The sequence below is a fragment of the Sarcophilus harrisii genome, chromosome 1, assembly GCF_902635505.1.
Source record: "Sarcophilus harrisii chromosome 1, mSarHar1.11, whole genome shotgun sequence".
Lineage (NCBI taxonomy): Eukaryota > Metazoa > Chordata > Mammalia > Dasyuromorphia > Dasyuridae > Sarcophilus > Sarcophilus harrisii.
Window position 1 is genome coordinate 625,239,893 of NC_045426.1, and position 24,415 is coordinate 625,264,307.

A 24,415-nucleotide genomic window follows, 5' to 3' on the forward strand; every position below is an offset into this window, starting at 1 on the left:
AATAGTGCTTGAAGCAATAAAGCCCCACTATAAATCTTTTAACTGTGGTTGGAATGTTTCAAGAGCTTGAAGAACTCTCAGGAGGCAATATATAGAGTCTACTCTTTAATTAATGAAAGCGAAAATCTCTAAAATGAATGAGGTTGATGGAACTCAGGACACAGAGGTTTAAATAATTCCTCCTACTCCATATTTAAGACTGAAAAGGATGAGGGGAAGTTGAAAATATATTATGTTATGATGAACTTAAGCCTTTCTCTGAGTCTCAATTTCCTCATGTGTAAAATGAAGATGTTGAACTAAGGTCTCTTTCAGATTTCTTCCATTTCAAATTCTTTAATTCTATGTGAATATATCATTAGGCTTTTAAAATAATTTTGAATATTTTGAGATCCTCACTGAGACAGCTAGTATTATATTCTAATATGTCTTAAGGCCAATTTTTGTGAATCGTAAAGTATAGAATTCAACTATTCCAGGTAGAAGAATCAAACAGAACAATTTAAGATGTCAAGTCATGACTTTTTACAACCGAGAAGAGATGGCTAGGGGATCAGTGTGGACAAATATAAACCACACAGGAAAATGTACTGGATTAGAAATAGGAAAACGTGGATTTGGGTTTTGGTTCTGCCATGTGCTAGCCTTGTAAGCATAAACAGGTAAATCAATCACTGAACTTCAGCTTCCTTTCCTAGAGAATGTCTATAATAATACCTTCTCTGCCAACTTAATAAATCTATTTTGAAAACTTGAATAATGTATGAAAAATGCTTTGAAAATTGTAAAGCAGCGTACAAAAATTGCTACATTTTTCACATTTGTATTTATAGACATCTTAGAATTACAGAATTTAGGTCTGAGGGAATTGAAGGGATTAGAATATCAAGTGCTATTGGGAATTGAGTAAACTACATTGACTTCATCTTTTGACTCACTTTGTAACTAGCTCACTTTCCTTTCTATTCAATTATGGGTCTAGCCCAATTCATGACTTGTGAAAAAATTTTACTCAATTGTGGGAATTGTGAGAAGATTTTGTTATATTGTTTTAACCTAGCACTGAATGGCTGAGAATCTGGACAACCTCTACCTTCTGCTTGAGACACATTTAATTGAGGATTAGGTTATACTGATCAGAAACACAGTTAGATCCAAAGACCAATGCAAGAAAATTTCGCATAATTGTATATCTCAAGTAATCTATATGTCTCATCTGATGCCTATGATATTTATTATCAGTTATTGTTTCCATATTCTTTTGATTGTTCACAGACACTTTTCCTGAATTCAGGGAATTGCAGCTATTCACTCTTTTCCTCACAACTTGGAAAGTCTCTCTAATCTTTTCTCCAAGTAGAAATCATTATCTAATATTTCATTCTGGTTCATTTTTTTCCTTTTAAATTAACTGATCTTAAGTGACTATTTTTAATATATAAAAATCTGTTTTCCCTTGTATTCATGATCTAGTGGCAAAGCTGAAGAAGCCAACTACTTCTAAATTTTTGGGCAACTGGCAAGCATTGTTTAAGGAATGGATATGACTGAAAGAGCAAACCTTTTGTTTTTCCAGTCATTTCATTTTTCACCCATCACAGATTTAGAAGGGACTTTAAATATCTAGTCCTACCATTTCATACTACAGATAAAAATAGTGAGTCCAAAAGAGACAAACAACCTTATATAGGGGGTCACTCAGCTAATGGAAAGCAAAGAAGGGATTCAAACCAGGTTTTACAGATTGCAAAGCTGATGATCCTCTCTTGGTATTTAAAGGCAATTGGTTCTGTCATATCAGAGATAATTTCCTTTAGCAGTTAGTAGGGCCTTATTGCAAGATACAGTCCCATGCATAGATAAAGAGAAAAGCCTTTTTAAAACTCTCTCACCATTCTCTGAGGTATATCTGAGGTCCTGTAGAGCTGCTACAGCTGCCTGAGTTCCTTGAACATCTTCTTCAGCTTCTGTGATATGAAGGTACTGGGTGGATGATTCCTCAGAAATTTCTGTTGTTAGCTAGATATAAACATTTAATAAAGTAATGCTTTTCCTAGAAAAATAGTTCATGATTGGCTTGATGAAAAATAAATGACAAAAAAGATATATACATATATATATATATATATATGTATATATATATATATAAATATATTTTATATATAAATATATAATACATTAAAAACAACTCCTTGATGTTTACTCTTTTATGGGACAAAAGCATTTTAATTATTTTTTGGTGGAAATTCTTTTTGCCCAAAAATACATTATTACTTCCAGGTTTTATAATAAATAAAATAAACATAATTTAACTTCAATATATGATCATATGCTCTTTTTTCCTAATGATTCAGAGTCATTTCTGATCTATATTGTAGCATATAACATATTTAGAAACTATTGAGGAATTTAAGGTTGCTTTTTGTTACTAAAAATGGAGCAAGATGATTCTGATTATTTCTTTTAGTTTTTTGTGTCTGCATTTTATATTCATCTCCTTTCTTTATCATCAATGGTCACTTGCTATTGTTCTAAGTAATTACTTAAATGTTGAATTATTTTATTAATTATTATTTTTATAAATATAACATTAACATTTAACTAATATTAATGATCAATGTGATAGTAATATTTAATTAATTGTGATAATATATTGATACAATTAATATATAATAAAAAGCATTCTATACAGTAATAGAGGAGCAGCAAGCCTTGGAAGAAGTAGTTTTCAACTACTTATGACACAGTGTGACCAACACTGACTGGATAATTATTCTAAGTCTCTTAATTTCACAAATATGTTGGTCTTCCCTAAGACAACTTTTCTTCAGACAACTATCAAATTTTACAAGTTATAGAAAAATTTCTGATCATACAGGTGGGGAGTTTCTACACAAAGGAATTCTATACACTAACAGAAAAAAGACCTTTAGATCTATCTCTCTACAACAGTATAGAATGCAACTAATTATATTGTTAAATAATATATAAAGGATACAAATTCATGTTTACAAGGTTTACAGGTTTACAAAGAATTTTTATACCTTTTTAAGTCAGTGGGATCTGAGTCAATCCTTAAGAAAATTTCCGTTTATCTTTCCCTCTTGTCTACTATAGAATAAAATAGCTAGACTCTGGAATTGGGACCTTTTACTTATTTTTAGAGTTATGACTGTATTTATTATTTTAGGGGTAAGTGGAATTGTATCTTTCTGGGAAGTGGAACTTTAATAAATATTATTTATTTTTGAGAGATTCATATATAAATTGACATGTTTATACATGTTTGGATTTTTGTTTAGAATTCTTTTTTACGGAAAATTAAGTTCTTGATGTGACATCAAAGAAACATAATTAATGTCTAACAAATTTTTATAAGGTGCCTACTATTTGGAAGGCAATGTTGTTTTTGCTTGGTCACTGAACACAATTTATCTACAATTTGATTATAAATTTAATACAGTTTTTATAGATTTTTCTTCAGCATAGTTACTGACTTCAATCTCTCTCTTGATAGGCACAAGAAAGGAAAGGGTAAGGAAAACAAAGACCTAACTTTCTCCTTCCTTTAACAATCTGTCTAAAAGGTGCCATCTTACTTTTGCTCGCTTTCCAAAATGCTATGTTTTAAATGAAGAAAACAAGATTTACCTAAGTGACTAAAATATATTCAAAGATCTTCAGGCCTAATTTATTATGACAATATCCAGAGAATCAAAAATGATCTTTACATATTTAAGAACTGAAGATATTGCCAAAGAATTATACCTTCTGTGTGTGCCTATCAGCAAATCTTTATCTTAACTTTTGAATTATTAGGAGAAAGCACAGCTTTGTAGATCTGGCAATGACAACTACCAACAATTAATGATTTACCTCCCATTTAGTGTCACCATCACTTTCCACTAATTTCAACCCATGTTTATTCTTCAAATGCCTATTGAACTCCCATTTAGTACCATAAACAAAGCTGCAAACTGGACACTTTATGCCACCTGCAAGAAAGAAGAAGACAGATTAAAAGAAACAATGTTATTCCCTTTAGATGGCTATCTCAACTCTGCAGAAAGGAGCACAAACTTCAAAAACCTTTGATTTGGACATAAAAAAAATTTCACTCATATGAATCTACCATTACTAGTTTTAATATGCCTATAAAAATTTTGAAAAATTTTTTATAGATTTTAGCATTTTGTTATTGAAAAACCTATCATATCCTTTTCATTTCTTGAAAAGAACCAAGATATCAAAGAATTTATCAAGGATTTAAAAGTTTTAAAAGAAGGAATACTATCCCCACACATAGATATTGAATATTTCCAAAGTTAAAGTTTAGTCTATCCAAACTGGTATCAGAAAAGAGAAATCAAAATTTTGGAGAAGGACATAATATCTTTGATACATAAGTAGATATTAATCTTTTTTTAAGGGCACAGAACTTACAATATTGTGCTATATAAGGATAAATTAAAAATCATATAAAGCTAATCTTCATCTAATATTGTGTTCCTTGATAAAATATCTTTCCCAGGTGAGCATTCACAATCTCTCAGTGAATCATGGAGTAATTTATAGTGAATCATTGAGTCACAATGTCAGAGAGGAAGTGTGTTCCAATCTATATAGCAGGTAGGAATCTAATTCTAGGAAAGCCCAATAAGCTGCTATAACAAGAGTAGCTCTAAGGAAGTTGAATTAGCCCCTCTTGAACAAGTTCATTACACTTTTGGATAATGTTAATTATAAGGATATCTGTCCTGTGAATCAGCCAAAATATGGCTCCCTGACACATTTGCCCAATATTCCCAGTCCTGCCATCTAGGTTCAAGCAAAAGCTGACCCTTTCACAAGACAGATTTTCAAATACTTGAATATGGTTAAAATCATCCTTTCATCCCATCCTCCCAACCCAAATCTTTTCCTGTCCCTTCTCTTGATTCTTGTATAATATTTTAAAAGGTTTTACAATCCCTTTCCTTTCTTGTCACCTTTCCATTGGAAAAGCTCAAGATCATCAGTGTTCTTACCTGTGGTGCCACTGAAAAGCACAACAGGAGTATATACTAATAATTCATATGTCTAAGGAGCTTTGAGATCTATATAAAAAATTTCCTACAAAACCCTGTAAAAACTGTAGTTAGTACAAATATTATTCCCCATTTTATAAAGAGGAAAACTGAGACTCAGGATCAAAAACATACTGTTCAGAATTGAGATTTATACCCAGATCTCCTGATTTCAAATTATACATGAAATTATATTTCCTTTGTTCTGAATATCTTAATTCTGTTAATGAAGTCAAAAAATAAATTGAATTTTTGGGCTTTCAAGGCACATTAATGGTTTTAATAAACCCAAAGGACACAAAAATCTCATGACTTCAGGTTATTTTTTCCCAAATTTGTCTTGCCATGCCTTCCCTCATAATGTATTTGCGTAGATCAAAAACAAATAAATAAATAAAATCACATGTCTTTCTAGTAAACTGTCAACTTTTGAAATTTAGACCATAATCTTGATTTGCCAAGATCATTTTGAATACTAGGTCTGAGGGCCAATATAATATATTAGCTATTTCCCAAGCATTGTATATCATCTGAAGAGATGATAAGTATGACTTTTAGTGCCTTTATTCAGATCAGTGACAGAAAGGTTGCAAGGCACCACGAAGAAAGCCCATAGTAATACACCCTTCTTACCTAAAAAATGACCCCTTAAGAAAAAGGAAACAAAAGTCAGTCTGAAATGAGGAGCCTTTGAGAAAATCATGCTAGCTCTTATTGATCACCACTACCCTTTCTAATCATTTTTATTTCCTATAATAGCTTACTCCTTGTAGCAAATAATTAAAATGTTTGTCTTTAAAGAGCAAGAAGTCTGAGCTATAATTGAAAAACCATATGTCTGCCAAATTTGCAACTTTCTATCAGATTGCAAGAGAAGCATGGGAAGGCTTTGCTCCAATGACTTGGCTGCTCTGAAAAATCAAAGTGACTAAAAAAATTACATTTAAAAGAGATCTGATCGTTCCCATAAGGAAAAAAAAAGTGAAATGTAAATAGTCACAGATATAGTTAATCTCTTGCAGGTACTCACTTATGCATCTAGGGGCAGGTAGATGGCATAGTGGATAAGCACTGAGCCTAGGATCATAAAGATCTGAGATCAGATTTAGTTAGTTATTCTTACTAACTATATCCCTGGGCAGATCGCTTAAGCTCTCACCACCTCAGTTTGTTTAGTTGTAAAGTGGGGATAATAATAATACATAATCCTGTTTAGCACAGATCCTGGCACACAGTAGGTACTTTAAAAATGTGTTGGTTTTCCCCCCTTCCCTTTCCCTTATTGTCTCTTCCCTAATTAAAATGTAAGTTATCTGAGAACAGATTATTTTTATTTTTCCTTTGGGTACCCCCAATATATTGCACCATACCTGACAAATAATAAATACTTAATATAGTTATGAATTGATACGTTCCATCTGTTGGCTCAATTCACTGTCAATTAAAAGATGCTTAATATACTATTCTACAAATGGGTTTTCTGGCCTATTATTTTATTTAATAGTAGGGTTTCTAAGAAACCTAAGAATACCTTGAATAGAAATCCAACACCTTAGCCTCATCATGTGGCAATCAACACATTCAGATTGTGATCATTAGAGTCCAGGAGAGAAAAGGATTAAAATCATAGCATGATATAATGCCAGAGATTGAAGAGAGAATTAAAATGTTCTAATCCAGGCCTCTCATTTTATACTTAAGAAACTGAGTTCCCAGAATAAACTGATTTGCCTGAAGTTGCATGGCTAAATTGTACAGAGCTGGTCTCAGTTTGTGGTCTCAGTCAGAGATTGACATCCTTTCTGCTAAACCCCACGACACATGCACAGAAAGGTGGTAAAATTGAATGAGAACTGGATCTGGAGTCAGAGAATCTGCATTCAAACTGACTCCTCTGTGTGACTTGAGGAAAATTACTTTGATTTCTCGGGCTTAGTTTCTTAGTTTTCTCATTTATAAAATGAAAGGGTTGGGCTAAACCTTTCTAGCTTCTAGGACATATGCCTGTGTGATACTAAAGCCTTGGAGAATCCCCTCCATTTTCTATTAACTATCTTCCCTGAAAGATTGGTCATAGAAGCCAAACCCCAAATAATTCAGAAACCTTAAGAAAAAAATGGATTAAATGAGAACATTATTTTGAAACTCCAAAATGTCACTCTGAATGTCAAGTTCAGCTGCTTGGTTTTGTTTTTTTTTTGTTGTTGTTGTTGTTGTTGTTTTCTATCTCAATCAAAGAAAATAAAACTCAACTTAATGTTTAGGCTCTATCACAGTTATTGACTATTCCTCAAAAACAATTTCAATTTGAACTATTAGTAAACTTTCACAGGGCAGATGAAACGTTGCTGCTCTTTCCTCTTAACTTCAATTTCCTTCTCTCTTCACATCTTTAATATTAAATAGTTCACACAAGCAAACTACCTATTGGTTGAGGTTAAGGCAAAGACATCATCAGGCTTTAAATGAAATTAAAGATTCCTTTGTCAGTGCCTTTTGGGAGAAACTAATTAAGAAGAAATAATGGCTGAAATTATATTTAAATTGAAATTAATATAACAATACCTTGCATTAATTAAAGCTTCAATAACCTTTGTCATTGTAACTTTTAATTAAGCAACAACAAATGACAATGGGTAATCTCTGTTGAATGGGTAACTGTCAGTTAACTGACATCAAAGTCAAGAAAAAATTAATTTCTATTCCAATTCATTAAATACATAGGCAAGATTCAGGGAAAGTCAATGAAAGAAGTGGTAAGATTACATTGTGCACTGATTCTAGAATTCACAATCAATTGCTAATGAAACTGGAGCTCCAAATCATGATTTCCTTATGAATACCCAACTGAGCAAAAAGGTACAAGTCCTTTGATACCAATTAAACAACACACAGCAGTAGCTTCTTTTTGAAAGCTGGTATCCTTAGAAAGAGTTACAGGAATTAGCTTAATCATAATATAGCATTAAATTATCAGGTCCTTTATATAAATTGACACTTTTAAAATTATTTTCAGCAATACAGTGTTATAAATGAACTTTATTAAGTTGGGAATCAGAGTAGCTGGTATCTATTTCTGGTTCTTCCATTTCAAATTTCATTCAATAATTAACTGGTTAGCACCTACAATCTACAAGACACTGTATTAGGCACTATAGGTACATAGAAATAAACTCTGCCTCTGTTCTCAAGAAGTTTATATTGTACAGGAGAATACAATATGTATAATACAGATAAGTAAATACAAGACAATTTGAAGAGGCAGAAGGAAGCACTCCCAATTAGTAGGAAGGTTTCCTCTAAGAAGTAGTAGGTCTTGAAGGAAGTTAATGATCCTACAACACAGAGGTGATGAGCAAGTACATTCCCAGGTTTGGGAAAAGAGCCTGGAAAAAAGGAGAAAAAAATGCCAGGTTGGAGGAAAAGTCAGAATGTATTCTCCTCCATTTTGGATATATAGATTTGAGCCAGTCTATAAAGGGCTTTAAATGTCAAGCTGAGGAGGTGGTGAAAATCCGAGAGTCATGAGGAACCACTAAAGGCTCTTGAGGAATGGAATATTTTGGTATCTGTGTGAAGAACGGATTTGAGGGGGGGAGAGATTAGTAACAGCAGGATCAATTAGGAAATTATTAGAAAGTACTAATGAAACCTTAAGCTAAGGTGGATCATATTAGTATAGAAAAGGGAATACATGTAAAAGATATTAAATTGATAGAATCCAGTACTTGGAAACTGAATAGATAATGAAAGATAAATACTAAAAAGTACTCTATAGGCCTAAAGGAACAGATATATTTTATATATGGTCTAAACCTACACCCAGAAATACAGGACCTGACTTTTGGTCCATATTGAGAATGACAGTTTTAATATCTTCTAAAATAAATATGTTTTTTTTAAATGTTATAAATATAACTAATAGCAGTGGTATTTAAGGATGATATTGTGAAAAGAATACTGACCTTAAAAACCAAGTTTGAGTGAATTGTCTTTTTTATTACCCTCCTGATATCTGCTACTTATTGCCTTGTGAGAGCAAATCATTATTTTCTTAATTTATAAAATGGGAGTGATACACAGTACACTTTCACAGGACACCTACAAGAAAATTATCTAATAAGACTGTAAGTACCAGGTTAAATCTCCAAAATGGAGAAATTTAATAGGGAAATTTCCATTTCACTGTGACCGTGATGAACTTTGGGACCCCTCATTGACATACAAGGGCATATTCTAAATAATTTCATTTTTAAAAAATATAGTTGGTAAACCCTGATACTTTGCACATTTAAAAAAGTCTATTTAAAAATAACACCAAACTTGGAAGGAACACTTTATTATTTTACCCTGTGGCATTATTCAGAGTGCTATTCATCTATATAAAAGCAAGATATTATAGTCTCCTACAGACATTTTTGGGGGAGGAGAGGGTATATTCTATTCAAAATAAAGAAACAACTTATGGAAATTATCCAAAGTAAAATTTAGAAATAAAACTCTAACAGCTCATCATTTAAGAAAAGAGTAATCTCCTTCTCTAATCTCATTTCATTTTCCCAGCCTTCCCCCCATTCCATCTCCTCCCTAGCCATTTTTTCCACCTCGTCCCCAATTCCCCCAAGGACTCTAAGAGTTTTGTGTTCTAAATGTTTTTCTAACTATACAAGCTGTCTGATCATAGAGATTGCTCCCCTTGGTCTGCCTGCCAAAGGCACAATAGTACAACCTCCCTGGGGAAGCAGAAAGTTTGTACTTGTCTCCTCCCTCACCATATTCCTTTGCAAAAAAAATAAAAAAAAAAAAAAGAAGAAGAAGAAGAAAAAGAAAGAAGGAGACGACTAAATACCACTCTTCAAAAAATCAAAGGGAAAAACCAAGATTCTAGCAGGGATGATCACTATTGGAACCAGTCTTAGAAGATTAGTTGAACATTTTTAGTTGGAATATTTTAAGCTCAGCAGACCAATGACAAAAGATTGGAAGCAGCAGAGCAATAACAATCATAAATCAAATCACCAGAACAAATTTTAACAGCAACAACAAAATACCATAATTCCTTGCCGACCCTTCTTAACACATGGAGAGTATTGCAGTGACTACTATTCCACTAACACTAACACTAGTATTATAGCAACCCATCCATATTTCTGTGCTTCTGCAGAAAAAGGTATATTTTACAACTAAGGAGACAGGACAAAATACCATGATCCCTTCAGCTTGGTGTGAAGGAACAAATGTAATACAAAAGAAAGAACAATAAACTGAGCATCAGAAATCCTACATTCAAGTTCTAGGTTTGAAATTTATTAGCTTGGGTACCAAGGACAATTTAAACAATTTGAACCTCAGTTTCTTAATTTGTAAAATAGAGGACATAATTCATGTATAACCTACATCACAGGGCTACTGTGAGGAATGTGCTTCATAAACCCAAAACTCTAAAGAAATGAGCTTCAAAAGAAATATTATAAATCCAAAGCATTATTTTTAATAAGAAAATCACTGCAGTACTTCATTAACAGGTATCTTGTTTTAAAAAAGGAACACTCACCCAAAAAACTATTATAATGGCCTAGAAAAAATAACAACCAAGTTCATATGGAAAAAACAAAAGGTCAAGAATTTCAAGAGAATTAATGGGAAAAAAAAATCAAATGAAGGTGGTCTAGCTGTACCCGATCTAAAACTATATTATAAAGCAGCGGTTACCAAAACCATTTGGTATTGGCTAAGATATAGACTAGTTGATCAGTGGAATAGGTTAGGTTCAAAGGACAAAACAGTCAATAACTTTAATAATCTAGTGTTTGAGAAACACAAAGACCCCAGTTTTGGGGATAAGAACTCACTGTTTGACAAAAATTGCTGGGAAAATTGGAAATTAATATGGCAGAAACTAGGCATTGACACACACTTAACACCGTACAACAAGATAAGGTCAAAATGGGTTCATGACCTAGGCATAAAGAATGAGATTATAAAAAAATTAGAGGAACACAGGATAGTTTACCTCTCAGACCTGTGGAAGAAAAGGAATTTATGACCAAAGAAGAAATAGAGATCATTATTGATCACAAAATAGAAAATTTTGATTATATCAAAGTGAAAAGTTTTTGTACAAACAAAACTAATGCAGACAAGATTAAAAGAGAAGCAATAAACTGGGAAAACATTTTTACAGTCAAAGGTTCTGATAAAGGCCTCATTTCCAAAATATATAGAGAATTGACTCTAATTTATAAGAAATCAAGCCATTCTTCAATTGATAAATGGTCAGAGGATATGAACAGACAATTCTCAAAGAAATTGAAACTATTTCTAGCCACATGAAAAGATGCTCCAAGTCATTATTAATCAGAAAATGCAAATTAAGACAACTCTGAGATACTACTACACCCCTGTCAGATTGGCTAAAATGACAGGAAAAGATAATGATAAATATTGGAGAGGATGTGGGAAAACAGGGACACTAATACATTGTTGGTGGAATTGTGAATATATCCCCAACCATTCTGGAGAGTAGTTTGGAACTATGTTCAAAAAGTTATCAAACTGTTATAACCCTTTGACCAAGCAGTGTTACTACTGGGCTTATATCCCAAAGAGATACTAAAGAAGGGAAAGGGACCTGTATGTGCCAAAATGTTTGTGGCAGCCCTCTTTGTAGTGGCCAGAAACTGGAAAATGAATGGATGCCCATCAATTGGAGAATGGCTGAATAAATTGTGGTATATGAATATTATGGAATATTATTGTTTGGTAAGAAATGACCAACAGGATGATTTCAAGAAAGGCCTGGAGAGACTTACATGAACTGATGCTGAGTGAAATGAGCAGGGCCAGGAGATCGTTATATACTTCAACAACAATACTATATGATGATCAATTCTGATGGACGTGGCCCTCTTCAACAATGAGATGAAGCAAATCAGTTCCAATAGAGCAGTAATGAATTGGACTTGCTACACCCAGTGAAAGAACTCTGGGAGATGACTATGAACCACCACATAGAATTCCCAATCCCTCTATTTTTGTCCACCTGCATTTTTTATTTCCTTCACAGGCTAATTGTACACTATTTCAAAGTTCGACTCTTTTTGTACAGCAAAATAACTGTATGGATGTGTATACATATGCTGTATTTAACTTATACTTTAACATATTTAACATGTATTGGTCAACCTGCCATCTGGAGGAGGGGGTGGCGGGAAGAAGGGGAAAAAATGGAACAAAAGGTCTGCAATTGTCAATGCTGAAAAATTACCCATGCATATATCTTGTAAATAAAAAGCTATAATAAAAAAAAAAAAAAAGAAAGTAACACTCAACAAGAATTTATCAAGAGCTTACTACTGTGTGCCAGGAACTGTTAGGTTCTGGGTACACAAGAAAAGATCAAAATAATCTCTGCTTAAAAGATCCTCCAATTCTACTGGGAGACAGTTGACAACTACTTGTCAGTGCTTAAGAGAGATTTTGGTGACACTGAAGAGAGACCAGAGATGGAGAAAAAAAAAACTAGAAGTCATCTTCAAGAGATTACAGTCTTAACTATGAGAATTGGATTAGTCTGACACAAACTTAATAAATGCTAGTGTACTGATTTACAAGAGTGCAGAGAAATGGAACTAGTTCAAACCTTTAGGGCTCCCTCACGGCTAAGGGTGGGAAGAGGAGCAATCCAACAAGAGATGGAAAAGTGCTCAGACAAGTAAAATACATATTTATAGAATATGCATTCTTATATGAGTTATATATTGTTTTTGTGTGAGAGCAACAACATAGTATCTTATATTTATCATATAATAGAAAGAGCATTATGCTTGACATCCTATCACCTAAGTTTGAGCTCTGTTTCTGCCATTAAAAAAATAACAAAAATAGGATCTAGAATAATTTTGATTGCCCTAAGAAAAGTTCAGAACTAGGAAGGTAATAGTCCAGATGTCCACATATGGAATAAAATGTTCAATTCTAAGTTCCACTTTTTTGAAGAGAATTAACATTCTGTAATACCTTACCAAAGGAAGGTGATAGACTGGAATTGTACCAAAAGGGCCTAAAAGAACCTACCATGTGAGAACAGGGTAAAAAAAAAAAACTAAGAATGTTTAGCCTAAATAACAGTAGACAAGGTGTGAAAAACTCTTCAAGAATTTCAAGGACTTTCACATGAAATAAAAATAAAACTTGAGCTATTTGACATAAGAGGTAGAGACTTCATAAAATATAAAAATTTCCTAACAATGAGAGCATTTCAAAAGTGAAATGGGCTGGAAGATGTAAAATAGGACTGCCTGGTGAGATTGTATAAGGTTATCTGTTCCTCCAAACCCTCTCTTACCCACCCTTTCATTGACCTAACTAGCACATACAAGGTAGGCAAGGAGACTAGCTAAAGCAGCAAGAAACAACTGAAGGAGAGACAAGGGGTAGACTGTGTCAGGCAATTCACCATACTTCCTTGTCTACCCCTTCCTCTCAACCCTATTTGACAAAGGTCAGAATCCTGAGCCAAGGATCCCTGAGAAAAGCAGAGCCCCCCAGACTACTTGGCCCTGCTTTTAGTCCAAGTCTCACGCCTATCACTACGAGGAGTAATAACTGGGAAGAAGTGTGATATAAACACGTACTATCATCAATGCCATCTGACAACCAAATACTCAGCAGCGGTAGCAGTTTTATGAGCAGGTCAGCCTATGAGTCTTGGGAGGGACAAAAATGTCTGAATCCTAGTCCAGTTTCCAGTTCAGCCACTAAAACCATCATCTTCCCAGGAAACAAACCCTGTGAAGACCAGATTTGGCAAGTGCTTCTGTAGGAGCTACAGTTTCTGCCTCCTCAGCTGCTGAAGACCCAAAAAAGAAAGTACTGATGCCCCAATTCCTTGGCAGTTTCAAATAGCTCAACATCAGAAAATATCATTATCAGCACAACTGACATTCAAGATGCCTTAATATCTTCTTTGCTGCTGTACCCTAAGGACCATAGGACCTTTTTCATCTTACTTGCAGCTAAAACCTCTTCCATGTGCATCTTTGCCATTAAAATGTTAGCTCCTTTAGAGAAAGGACTGTTTTGTTTTTCCATTTTTATCCACAAATGCTTTGAACATAGTATGCATTTTAAAAATGCCTTTTCAATCTCACAATCATCTTTTCCTCTGTCTTTTCCTTTGCCACCAATACCAAAGCCGCTTTTTTTTTTTTTTGATACTACTTTGCAATATCTTGTTTCTTCTTTCCATCTCACTATAACCATCCTAATGCAAGTCCTTATCCTATTTCACCTGCACTATTGAAAAATGCTTCCCACTCTCTCCCTGCATTTAGTCTCTTACTTCTATAATCTATCATCCAGACAGCCACCAAAGCAATCTTCCTAAAGCACAGATCTGGCTATGTCACTCTTCTGCCTCAGGGGCTCCCAAATGTCTCTAGGACAGAATACAAACTTCTCTGTTTAACATTTTAGACCCATCATGATCTGACCTTAACCTCCTTTCCAGGCTTACTGTACATTGTTCTCTTTTATATACTCTACATTCCAGCCAAATTGTCCTACTACTTTTCTCTACTTTATAACACCCATAATACCCTGTGCCTTTGTATCCTGTATCTGAAGTGCATTTCCTCTCCACCCACCCCCACCTTCTCTGCCTCTTAATTTCCTATTTTATATTTACAGAAAATGGTTTAGTGGGAAAAACACTGGACTTAGAGAAGGGGAATGTGGGTTCAGATTCTAGTTCTGGAGACAGAGAATGGCCAATGACTGAGCTCAGTGGAAGGATGTTTGGGGATCCAATGAGTGGCCATGCAATGGCTTTAAAAATGTGAAGATATGGAGATTATTTAAGCCCAACCTGCTCATTTTAAAAATGAGAAATAAAAATTATTGAAGATTAAAGAGGTAGGATTATAATCCCTTATTTTCCCTTCACTTCTTAGTCTTAAATATGGGGTAGTTAAGAACTATGTAAAAATTTAAAAAATGAGAACTTCTGTCCAACCACTAACCATACTGTTCCATAACTCTGTATGACAGAAAAGATTCTAAGTGTATGAGGTGAGAGGTGGGAAGAATATTGGGGATTTGGGATTAGAAGAAGCTACCTGTCAGGCTTCCTGGCATAGAAGTCTCCATAGGTACCAGGTTCAACCACATATCACTGGCCCTGCCACACTAGTAGAAAAACTTATCAAACTACACTGTTGCTTTAATTCAACAAGCAGAAACAATCTGAACAACTAGTTCCAAAATTCACAGGAAAAACTGGCTCTAAAGAAACTGTAGCCATCACAATCAATTCGTTAAAGGTAAACCAATGTGGCATCTTCCCTTTACCTCCAATGAATTGCTTTAGAATTTCTCTGAACTTCTCAGACAGTTCTTGTATGTCACCATACCAACCTCCTTACAAAGAGTGCTGAAGGGTTGGTCAGTTCATTTTTCTTACACTCGGATTCACTTCATGGCCCATTAATATAAGCGGAGCATCACTCAAAATCAGAAAACTTGCAGTGTATACAAGATTTCCAACAGCAGGCTCATAAATCACAGTTCTCTGATTTGTTTAGTGGATTTATAAAATTGCTTTTTGCTTTAAATAGTCACAGGGTTTAAATAGAAGTCTAAATTAAAATTAAAATAATGCATATTGCAAGAATACTTTCTTCCAAGGAAATGATCAAAATTCAGATATAAGACATCACTTCTTTTTATGCCAGCAATATAGGCTCAAAGACTTCATGAAAAGAAGATAATCATGTGCCAAGAAAAGAAACAAAAAAAATAAAAAATAGGCTTTTCAATGTAAAGACCAGATCTTGTCTGCTGTGATTAGTTAAAATGTCTCTGAACAAATACTTCCATGACTCAGAAGCTCCCCATGAAATCTGGCAGGGGGTCTCAGAGGAGCCCTATTCAGAGTCCAGAAAGCACGCTTCAAACAGCAGGTACTTTACAAGTGGTCTCTGAATGGATCGCTAAATGGCTAAGCGTCCACGATTATTTAGCTCTCCGCGGTTTGCCAGGTGCTTGCATTCCTCACAACAGTTCCAAATAACAGGCAGTACAAGTCATTACCAGGCCCATAGCATATCTAAGGAAACAGATTCCGAGAAAGTGACATCATTGCCAAAGCCAGTATGAAGTTCTACATCGTTCATCTTGTGTCTGAAGTCCCCCGAAGTCCCCCAAAGTCCACCAAGCTGCCAATTCACCAAGTCAGGGAGAAAACTCTGAAGTAGCTGCTGTTCTGAGGGACGGCAGGCACTCTGACAATCCCATATCTCTTTGCCTCAAGTTGGAACTTTACCTTGCTCTGATTCCGATGTTCCAGGGGCCATCCAGAGGTGTGAGTTACTACACACAACAAGTTAAAAGCTGCTCGGTCTGAAGCTGATGAAGATCTCGGTCCTCCATGACCTGGCACAGGGATCCCCAAGGGAGGAACACTTCCCTCAGGGATACCCTCCAACAGCCTCGGCACTCCTTGGGGCGGCTCCTGCTCCGATCGGCAACCAGGCCCCCCTGACCCAGTGGGGCAGTCTAAGGACTCTGATATTTCTATGGACAGGCCACATGGAGGGAATATGCTTTGTAGGTCAAATGAAATGGTCCTGTTTCTACTTATTATAGGATATGAGGCAGCTGGAATATGTGATGTCTAATGTCTCTTATAAATAATGATAGAAACTTACTTTTCTACACTTCGGTTAGATTTACAAAATGCTGTCTCCATAATTCTACGTGGCAGGTGGCACAATGTCACAGAGGTGTTTCTGTGCTCCATACGAAGAAAAGCTTATTTTTATACCACTCTTGACAACAATCCTCTGGAGCGAGGGCTCTGCCCAGGACCCTCTTCTCTCTCATTATGCCCTCCTTGATAGTGACCTTATTAATAACTATGTGTTCAATTATCTTCTCTATGTAGATGACTACTAGATTTATATATACACACACATTAAATTCTGGTTCTATATCACCAGCTCTTTACTATTATAACAAGCTTCAAACTCATCATATTCAAAATAATACTTACTATCCCCACTGCCAAGCCCTCTGGTCTTCCTGTCTTCCCTATTTCTGTTGATGATAACACCATCATTCTTCCCCTTCCCCTTTCTTGCAATCTCAGAGACATCCTTAACTCTATTCTCATTGACTTTGTATATCCAGTCAGTTGCTAATAAGTCTTGCCAATTGCATTTCCTCAACAGCTCTTAAATCTACTCCCCTTTCTTTACTCATACCACAGCCTTGTTCAACTCTTTGTCACTTCTCCTCCTGACTATGAGAGTGGCCTGATCTTCCTGCAGGACCTCACTTTATTTTAAGAACATGAAGCATGAGGAGAGCAGTAGAGTTTAAGTCTGTATCCCATCTCTTCCCTGTGTTAGTTGGATTTACTGCAAATTGAGCTCTAGATGCGAGATTGCCCAAATGCCAGCCACTGCCAGCTCTATGACTTGGGAAAGTGATGGAGAGAGCCTAGGATAGAATCCTAGAGCCTTGCAAAAGCCACGTATCCCACAAACAGCCAGACTTGCTTCTCTCCCAGCAATCCACAGTCATCACTGAGAAGAGAAATAATTGTGGAAAAGTGTCCCCTTCCTCATGACCACCAGCAACAACTGCTCATCAAATGTCCCTAACAGTCAGACAGAAGAGATCTGGGAATGGCAGCACCTCCAAAAATCACCGCTCCTACTTACAAGGCTGACCCTCACTTTCCATTTTTGTGCAAAGGTTGTAAGCCATCCTCATCAACTGTCATAAATTGCCATAGGGACAGTCAAACACCTCTAACTGAAATAGCAAGTTATCCTGAGAAAAAGATAATAGGAAGCACATATCAGGTAAGTCAAACAACCACCACTGCTTTTCCTACCTTTTACCTTCAAATGCTAAGGGGGACAGTCCAGGACTGTGAACTCAAGAACCATTGGGAACCACAATGCTACTTCTAACTCAGTCTGCTAAACCATCATCATGGGAAGCAACCCTGTGGAGATCCAACCTGGAAACTTCTCCTGGAGGTTTGATAGCTGGAGGTACCAAAGACTTAGAAAAGAAAGTTCTTGTCATCAGAGCTCTCAGCACTATCAAAGCGTTCCATTTCAGAAATCACTATCATTTTGTCAATGGAAATGGCATTAAACGAGGTATCAACATCTGCTTTGTTGACCATGAGAAGTCTCCATCATGACTGAAATCTTCCATAGCAGGTATCTCTTCTATTAAATGCATACTCCTTGAGAGCAAGGACTTTCTTCTTCTATTTCTATTCCCAAGAGTTTAGTAGAATGCTTTGCATACATTAATAATCACATTAAGTAACTAAGTGTCATTCTTTCATTCATTCATCCATCAATAAAATGAGAATACTGACCTAGGTAATTTCCAAAGTTCTTTCCATATCTAAATCTTATTATTTTGTGCTTTTAATTCAGAGGTTAAACATTGCTTGTCTCTGGAGGGGAGATCACAAAGCCATCTCCACTTTGGACTGAGTAGTTATGGATACAAAACTGCATAGGATGAAGTGTAAGTTATTCTTTTTACTTATCAATAAATATGACTACTAAATTTCACAAGCCAACATCATGCATTCTTGGCTATGAAGAAAAGCTCTGCATTGGTAAATTGTTTTTTTTTTTTTTAAAGGAAGGAAGGAAGGAAGGGAAGGAGGGAGGGAGGGAAAAAACAAAAGGAAAAGAAAAAAAATCTTATTAGAAAAAAAAAAAATTGGAGGGAATCAGGATTAAGTGACTTGCCCAGGGTCACATAGCTAGTGTCTGAGGTCACATTTGAACTCAGGTCTTCTTGACTTCAGAGCTGGTACTCTATCCACTGTACCACCTAGTTGTTCCTTATCAGAAAATTTTCTTAACTGAAAGAAGGGATTTAATATTGAAAGGAACAATAAGATAAATGAGATTTGATTAGAAAGTAAGTATTAATTTAAGGAAACAATCCCAGACACATCTTTCTAATAGGATCTCAGATTGCCCTTCAAAACAATTCCACTCATGCTACTTATTATCATTCCTAAAGCATTGCTATGATTTTTATTTCACTGATCAAAACCCTCAAAGATTTCATATCGCTTATTGAATAAAATCCAAATTCAAAGCCCTCCATCTACCTTTCAAATTGTATCTCACAATATCAAGCTATACATTGCAATTATTTATCTTACCTAAAGCATATTCCAAATTTTCCTGTGTGTCATCACTCATGTTGTTTCCCATACCTGGAATACTCTTCAACTATAACGCTAATTCTGTTCACTCACAATCCAGCTATATGTCCAGTTCAAAATACCATCTCCTCAGTTAAACCTCTCATGATACCATACACTTAAAAAGTTCTCTCTACCGTTTTTCCACAGAGCTTTTTCTTTGATGAATTTAAATTCTAATTTGTATTATACATATCTATATATGTCTATTGATCTTTTAATTATGAGGTCCTTATGGCTGGGCCAATTTTCTTATTAATCTTAGTGTATCCTTAGCTATTAGTATAACTTACTTACCATAGAGAGCACCTAATAAAAGTTTGTTTGGTGAAAATCCTCATATGGTGATATTGACCAAAAGTTACTGGGTTCACTTCATTTCTATATTTCTTCCACCACTGAGATTCTCTTCCGATGTACTGTTACATAGCTATGACACCAGGTACTCAAAAAGTATGTAAGTGTAACAAAAACCCTGGAAGATCTTATCAAATCTTTGAAATATAGTCTGAGCAATTGATTGCTTCTCTGTCATGCAAGGACCAGTCTAGCTAAATTTGGCGTAGCTTTCTTCAGAAAGCTGGTCAACAGATAATGTTCTTTTTAAATTAAATAAAAAAAAAACACTTTGGTAATTCATGAAAATATGGAGATTGTATAATCTATTTCAATAAAAGCAGGCCTCTTTCTGAAGAAATCAGAAGCCTTTGGAACTTGGTAAAAAGTTCCTGTAAAAAAAAATTATTTCCTAATCTTAACTGACTGTTCCAGAAATTCTCCAAAGAGATTTGGGGTTTTGTTAGTAGAAGAAACCTCACCTTGCTGTATCAGGGCATCAGCAGCAAGTTCTCCAGTTCCTACATTGACATAGTCTTCATTGGGATGCTTCCTATTGTAATGTCTCTTCAGAGAACCAGATATATTGCAAGAATAATGACAATGTGCACAACGGAAAGGCTGCAGAAACAGAAAGAGTCCAATTAGAGGAAAACAAGTCAACAAAGTGGTAATGTCCTTCAAACAAAAATCAATATTTATGTGTTTTAATGAATTTTAAAAACAGTTTTAAATAATTATTTTGCTTGATGATCCTGAAATCATACAATCACAGAATGTTAAAAGCTAAGATCAGTGAGAGAGAGGGAGACTGTGTAAAAAGGAGAGACATATACCCAGAAAGAAAATAAGGTCCAATTCTCTCATCTTAGAAATTTAAAAAAAAAAAAAAAAGAGTAAAAAAAAGTTAAATGCCTTATTTGTTAAGATCACATAGCGAGGAAATGGTTGACCTGGCCTACAGCCCAAGCCTTTTGACTCTCAGCATACCATGATAAGTGTTCCAGAACCAATATTCCTAAAATAAGTAAAGCAATCACTTTAGGAGGCAACAGAGTAGATGGAATGGTTTTGGAGCAGGAAACTTGGGTTCTATTAGCATTGCCTCTAAGTAGTTGTTTAAACTTGGGCATATCATATTACTTCTCTGGACCACAGTTTCCTCATTTATAAAACAGACTGGCTTGATTACCTCTAAGATTTCTATCTCTAAAACCAATTGAGTCTCAACTTTTTTCCTCAATAGTATGTCATTTTTCCAAATACATGTAAAGATATTTTTCAATCTTCATTTTTATAAGACTCTGTGCTCCAAGTTTTTCTTCCTCCTCCCCTTACTACTCCCTCCCCAAGATCGTAAGCAATCTGATATAGGTTAACTATGTGCACTCTTTTAAAACATATTTCCTTATTTATCATATTGTGCAAGAAAAATCAGGCCAACAGGGGAAAAAACCCAAGAAAGAAAAAGCTAACAAACAAAAGGTAAAAATACGCTTCAATCCACATTCAATCTCCATAGTTCTCTCTCTGGATGTGAATGACATTTTGCATTTCAAATCTACTGGAACTGCCTTGAATCACAGCATTGTTGAGAAAAATCATGTCCACCACAGTTAATCATCATATAATCTTGTTATTACTGTGTGCAATGTTCTCCTGATTCCTCTCACTTCTGAATCACAAGGATGGTTATAGAAGGATGGTTATTTAAAAATATACTATGTGGTTAATTTCTTAGAAAAGATTTTTTCCAATATTTTTTTATTAAATCAGAGCCAGGTTTTTAAACCAAAGGCTTTCCTTAAAAAACTAATAACAACAAAAAAGGCATTTCTACCTCTTTTTCTGTTGAACAGTGAATAAAGGACTAAGTTCTAACAGCATTTTCCATTAAAACAGATTCTCTAGAGAAAAAAAAGTAAATCTTTGATACCTTTTGCCTTTCTATTCTTTCTCTGACCTGCCCTTCCCTATCTTCCTCCCTTTATGCATTTATACTCAGAAGAGCCATTCTTTACCCTCTCTCCTAATTCCTACTTGTTGAAAGTCAAACTTCCTCAAACTATCTAAATGCTGTTTCAGTCCATCATTTCTACCACAATTGCTCATTACAATCCTACTTTGTATAATACTTAACTTGGGAGGCTATCATAGCTAACTTTTGGCCAGCCCCCAGTAGAGTATAAGTTCTCTAAGGGCAAAGACCATGTTGTTCTTTACCAAGTCATTTCTATAGGATTTCATACAGGATAAGAGTTTAATAAGAGTCTGATAAATTGAAATGAAACTTTCTTACACAAGTAATTTTGGAGAAAAGCTAAAAGTATCAATATGGGGTTGGCCCCTTTTAAGAAATTGTTAGGATTAATTCTGCATTCAGGAGCAACAATTTTTGAAGAAGAAACTTCCCCACCCCTCCAAAAAAAGGTTAAATATTAAAAACTATCATACCATTACATAACATTCCATACCAGTCAGATGTAGTAGAAAGAAAACAGGCCTTAAACTATATTACAAAACAATAATCATAAAAATGATTTGGTACTAAAGAGAGGGAAAGAAAGAGAAGTTAATCAGTGGAACAGATTAATTACATATAATACAGAAAGAAATGAACCTATTAACATAATGTTCAATAAGTCCTACATACTGTGAAAATGTTTAAAGCAGCTTGTTTTGTAGTGGCAAAGAATTCAAATCCAAGGGGGTGATGAGGGTTGATTGAAAAAAGATAAGAACTTACTATTGGACAAAATCTCTAATAAAAATCAAAAAGCTGTCTGACAAATTAGGTTGAGATTTAACACTCATACTAGAGACTAGATTAGTTCTAAAGAGATATATGATTCAGACACCAAAAAATCATTTCATAAACAGACAAGAGGAGCAAAGAAGAAATTACATTTTTGATGGACAGAAGAACATAGAATGAACAATTATCTAAAATACAATTATAGAAAAATTTTAAAGTTTTTATACAAAAATAAAAACCTAATGTAGCCAAATAAAAGTTGCTGGGGGAGAAGAGGACAGCGTAATCTTTGTTGCAAGTTCTTCTGATAAATGTCTCACTTCAAAGATACACAAGGAACTAATTCAAATTTATAAAAATTGAAGCCACTCCCCAATTAATAAATGGCTAAAAGATACAAACAGGTAGGTCTCAAAGGAATAAATCTAAGTAATCAACTGCCATTTGAAAAAAATCCTCCCCACACTAATAATCATAACAATGTAAGTTAAAGAAAGTCTGAGATTCCACCTCATACCCATCAAATTGACAAAGATAACAAAAAAAGGGAAATTATAAATATTGAAGGACTCTGGGAAAATAGGTACATTAATACATCAGTAGTAGAGTTGTGAATTGATCCAGGCAATTCTGGAAAGCAGTTCTGGAAACTGCCCTAGCAGTTTGAGAGGACGCAGAAAGGCCAGAAGCAGAAGGTAAGCATTGGGCTGAGCTTTCAGGAAGGGCAGGATTCTATAATGATAGGATGCACTATGAGTGTGCCGAGAAGTCGGTACAAAGGACCACAAACAAGTGATGATGAAGTGACTTGTTCAGAATCACCTTCTTGCTGTTTGTCAGGAGCAAGATTTATACCCATGTCTTGACTCCAAATTTCAAAATGCTATAGTAGCTAAAAGTCACTAAACTTTGCATAAACCTTTGTCCCATCAATATCACTACAAGACACACAAATTAAGTCGGATCTAACCAATTGGAAAAATATTAAATGCTCTTGGATAGGGCGAGCAAATATAATAAAGATGACAATATTACCTAAACTAATCTATTTATTTAGCGCTATACCAATCAGAGTCCCAAAAACTATTTTAATGACCTAGAAAAATAACAACAAAGTTCATATGGAAAAACAAAAGGTCAAGAACTTCAAGGGAATTAATGAAAAAAAAATCAAATGAAGGTGGCTTAGCTGTACCAGATCTAAAATTATATTATAGAGCAGCAATTACCAAAACTATTTGGTATTGGCTAAGGAATAGATTAGTTGATCAGTGGAATAGATTAGGTTCAAGGGATAAAACAGTCAACAAATATAGCAACCTAGTCTTTGACAAACCCAAAGATCCCAGCTTTGGGGATAAGAACTTACTGTTTGATAAAAATTGCTGGGAAAATTGGAAACTAATATGGCAGAAACAAGGCATTGATCCATACTTAACGCCGTACACCAAGATAAGGTCAAAATGGGTTCATGACCTAGGCATAAAGAATGAAATTATTAATAAATTAGAGGAACAAAGGATAGTTTACCTCTCAGACCTGTGGAAGGGGAAGGTCTTTATGACCAAAGCAGAACTAGAGATCATTACTGATCACAAAATAGAAAATTTCGATTATACCAAACTGAAAAGTTTTTGTACAAACAAAACTAATGCAGACAAGATTAGAAGAGAAGCAATAAACTGGGAAAATATTTTTACAGTCAAAGGTTCTGATAAAGGCCTCATTTCCAAAATATATAGAAAATTAACTCTAATTTATAAAAATCAAGCCATTCTCCAATTGAAAAATGGTCAAAGGATATGAACAGACAATTCTCAGATGAAGAAATTGAAACTATTTCTAGTCATATGAAAAGATGCTCCAAGTCATTATTAATCAGAGAAATGCAAATTAAGACAACTCTAAGATACTCACTACACACCTGTCAGATTGGCTAAGATGACAGGAAAAATAATGATGATTGTTGGAGGGGATGTGGGAAAACTGGGACATTGATGCATT

The 24,415-nt window shown here is 34.8% G+C and overlaps 1 protein-coding gene across 3 annotated transcripts in view; it reads right to left on the bottom strand.

Annotated features, from left to right (window-relative positions):
* ZFAT (zinc finger and AT-hook domain containing) overlaps positions 1-24,415 on the bottom strand; it is a 280,081-nt gene that overhangs the window by 54,310 nt on the left and 201,356 nt on the right. For all 3 annotated transcript variants that reach the window (XM_031947230.1, XM_031947231.1, XM_031947232.1), the window contains 3 exons: positions 20,139-20,277; positions 3,877-3,995; positions 1,893-2,019 (listed from right to left, as the gene is read on the bottom strand). In XM_031947230.1, the coding sequence (XP_031803090.1) occupies positions 1,893-2,019; positions 3,877-3,995; positions 20,139-20,277 (385 nt within the window). The remainder of the gene's footprint in view (positions 1-1,892; positions 2,020-3,876; positions 3,996-20,138; positions 20,278-24,415) is intronic.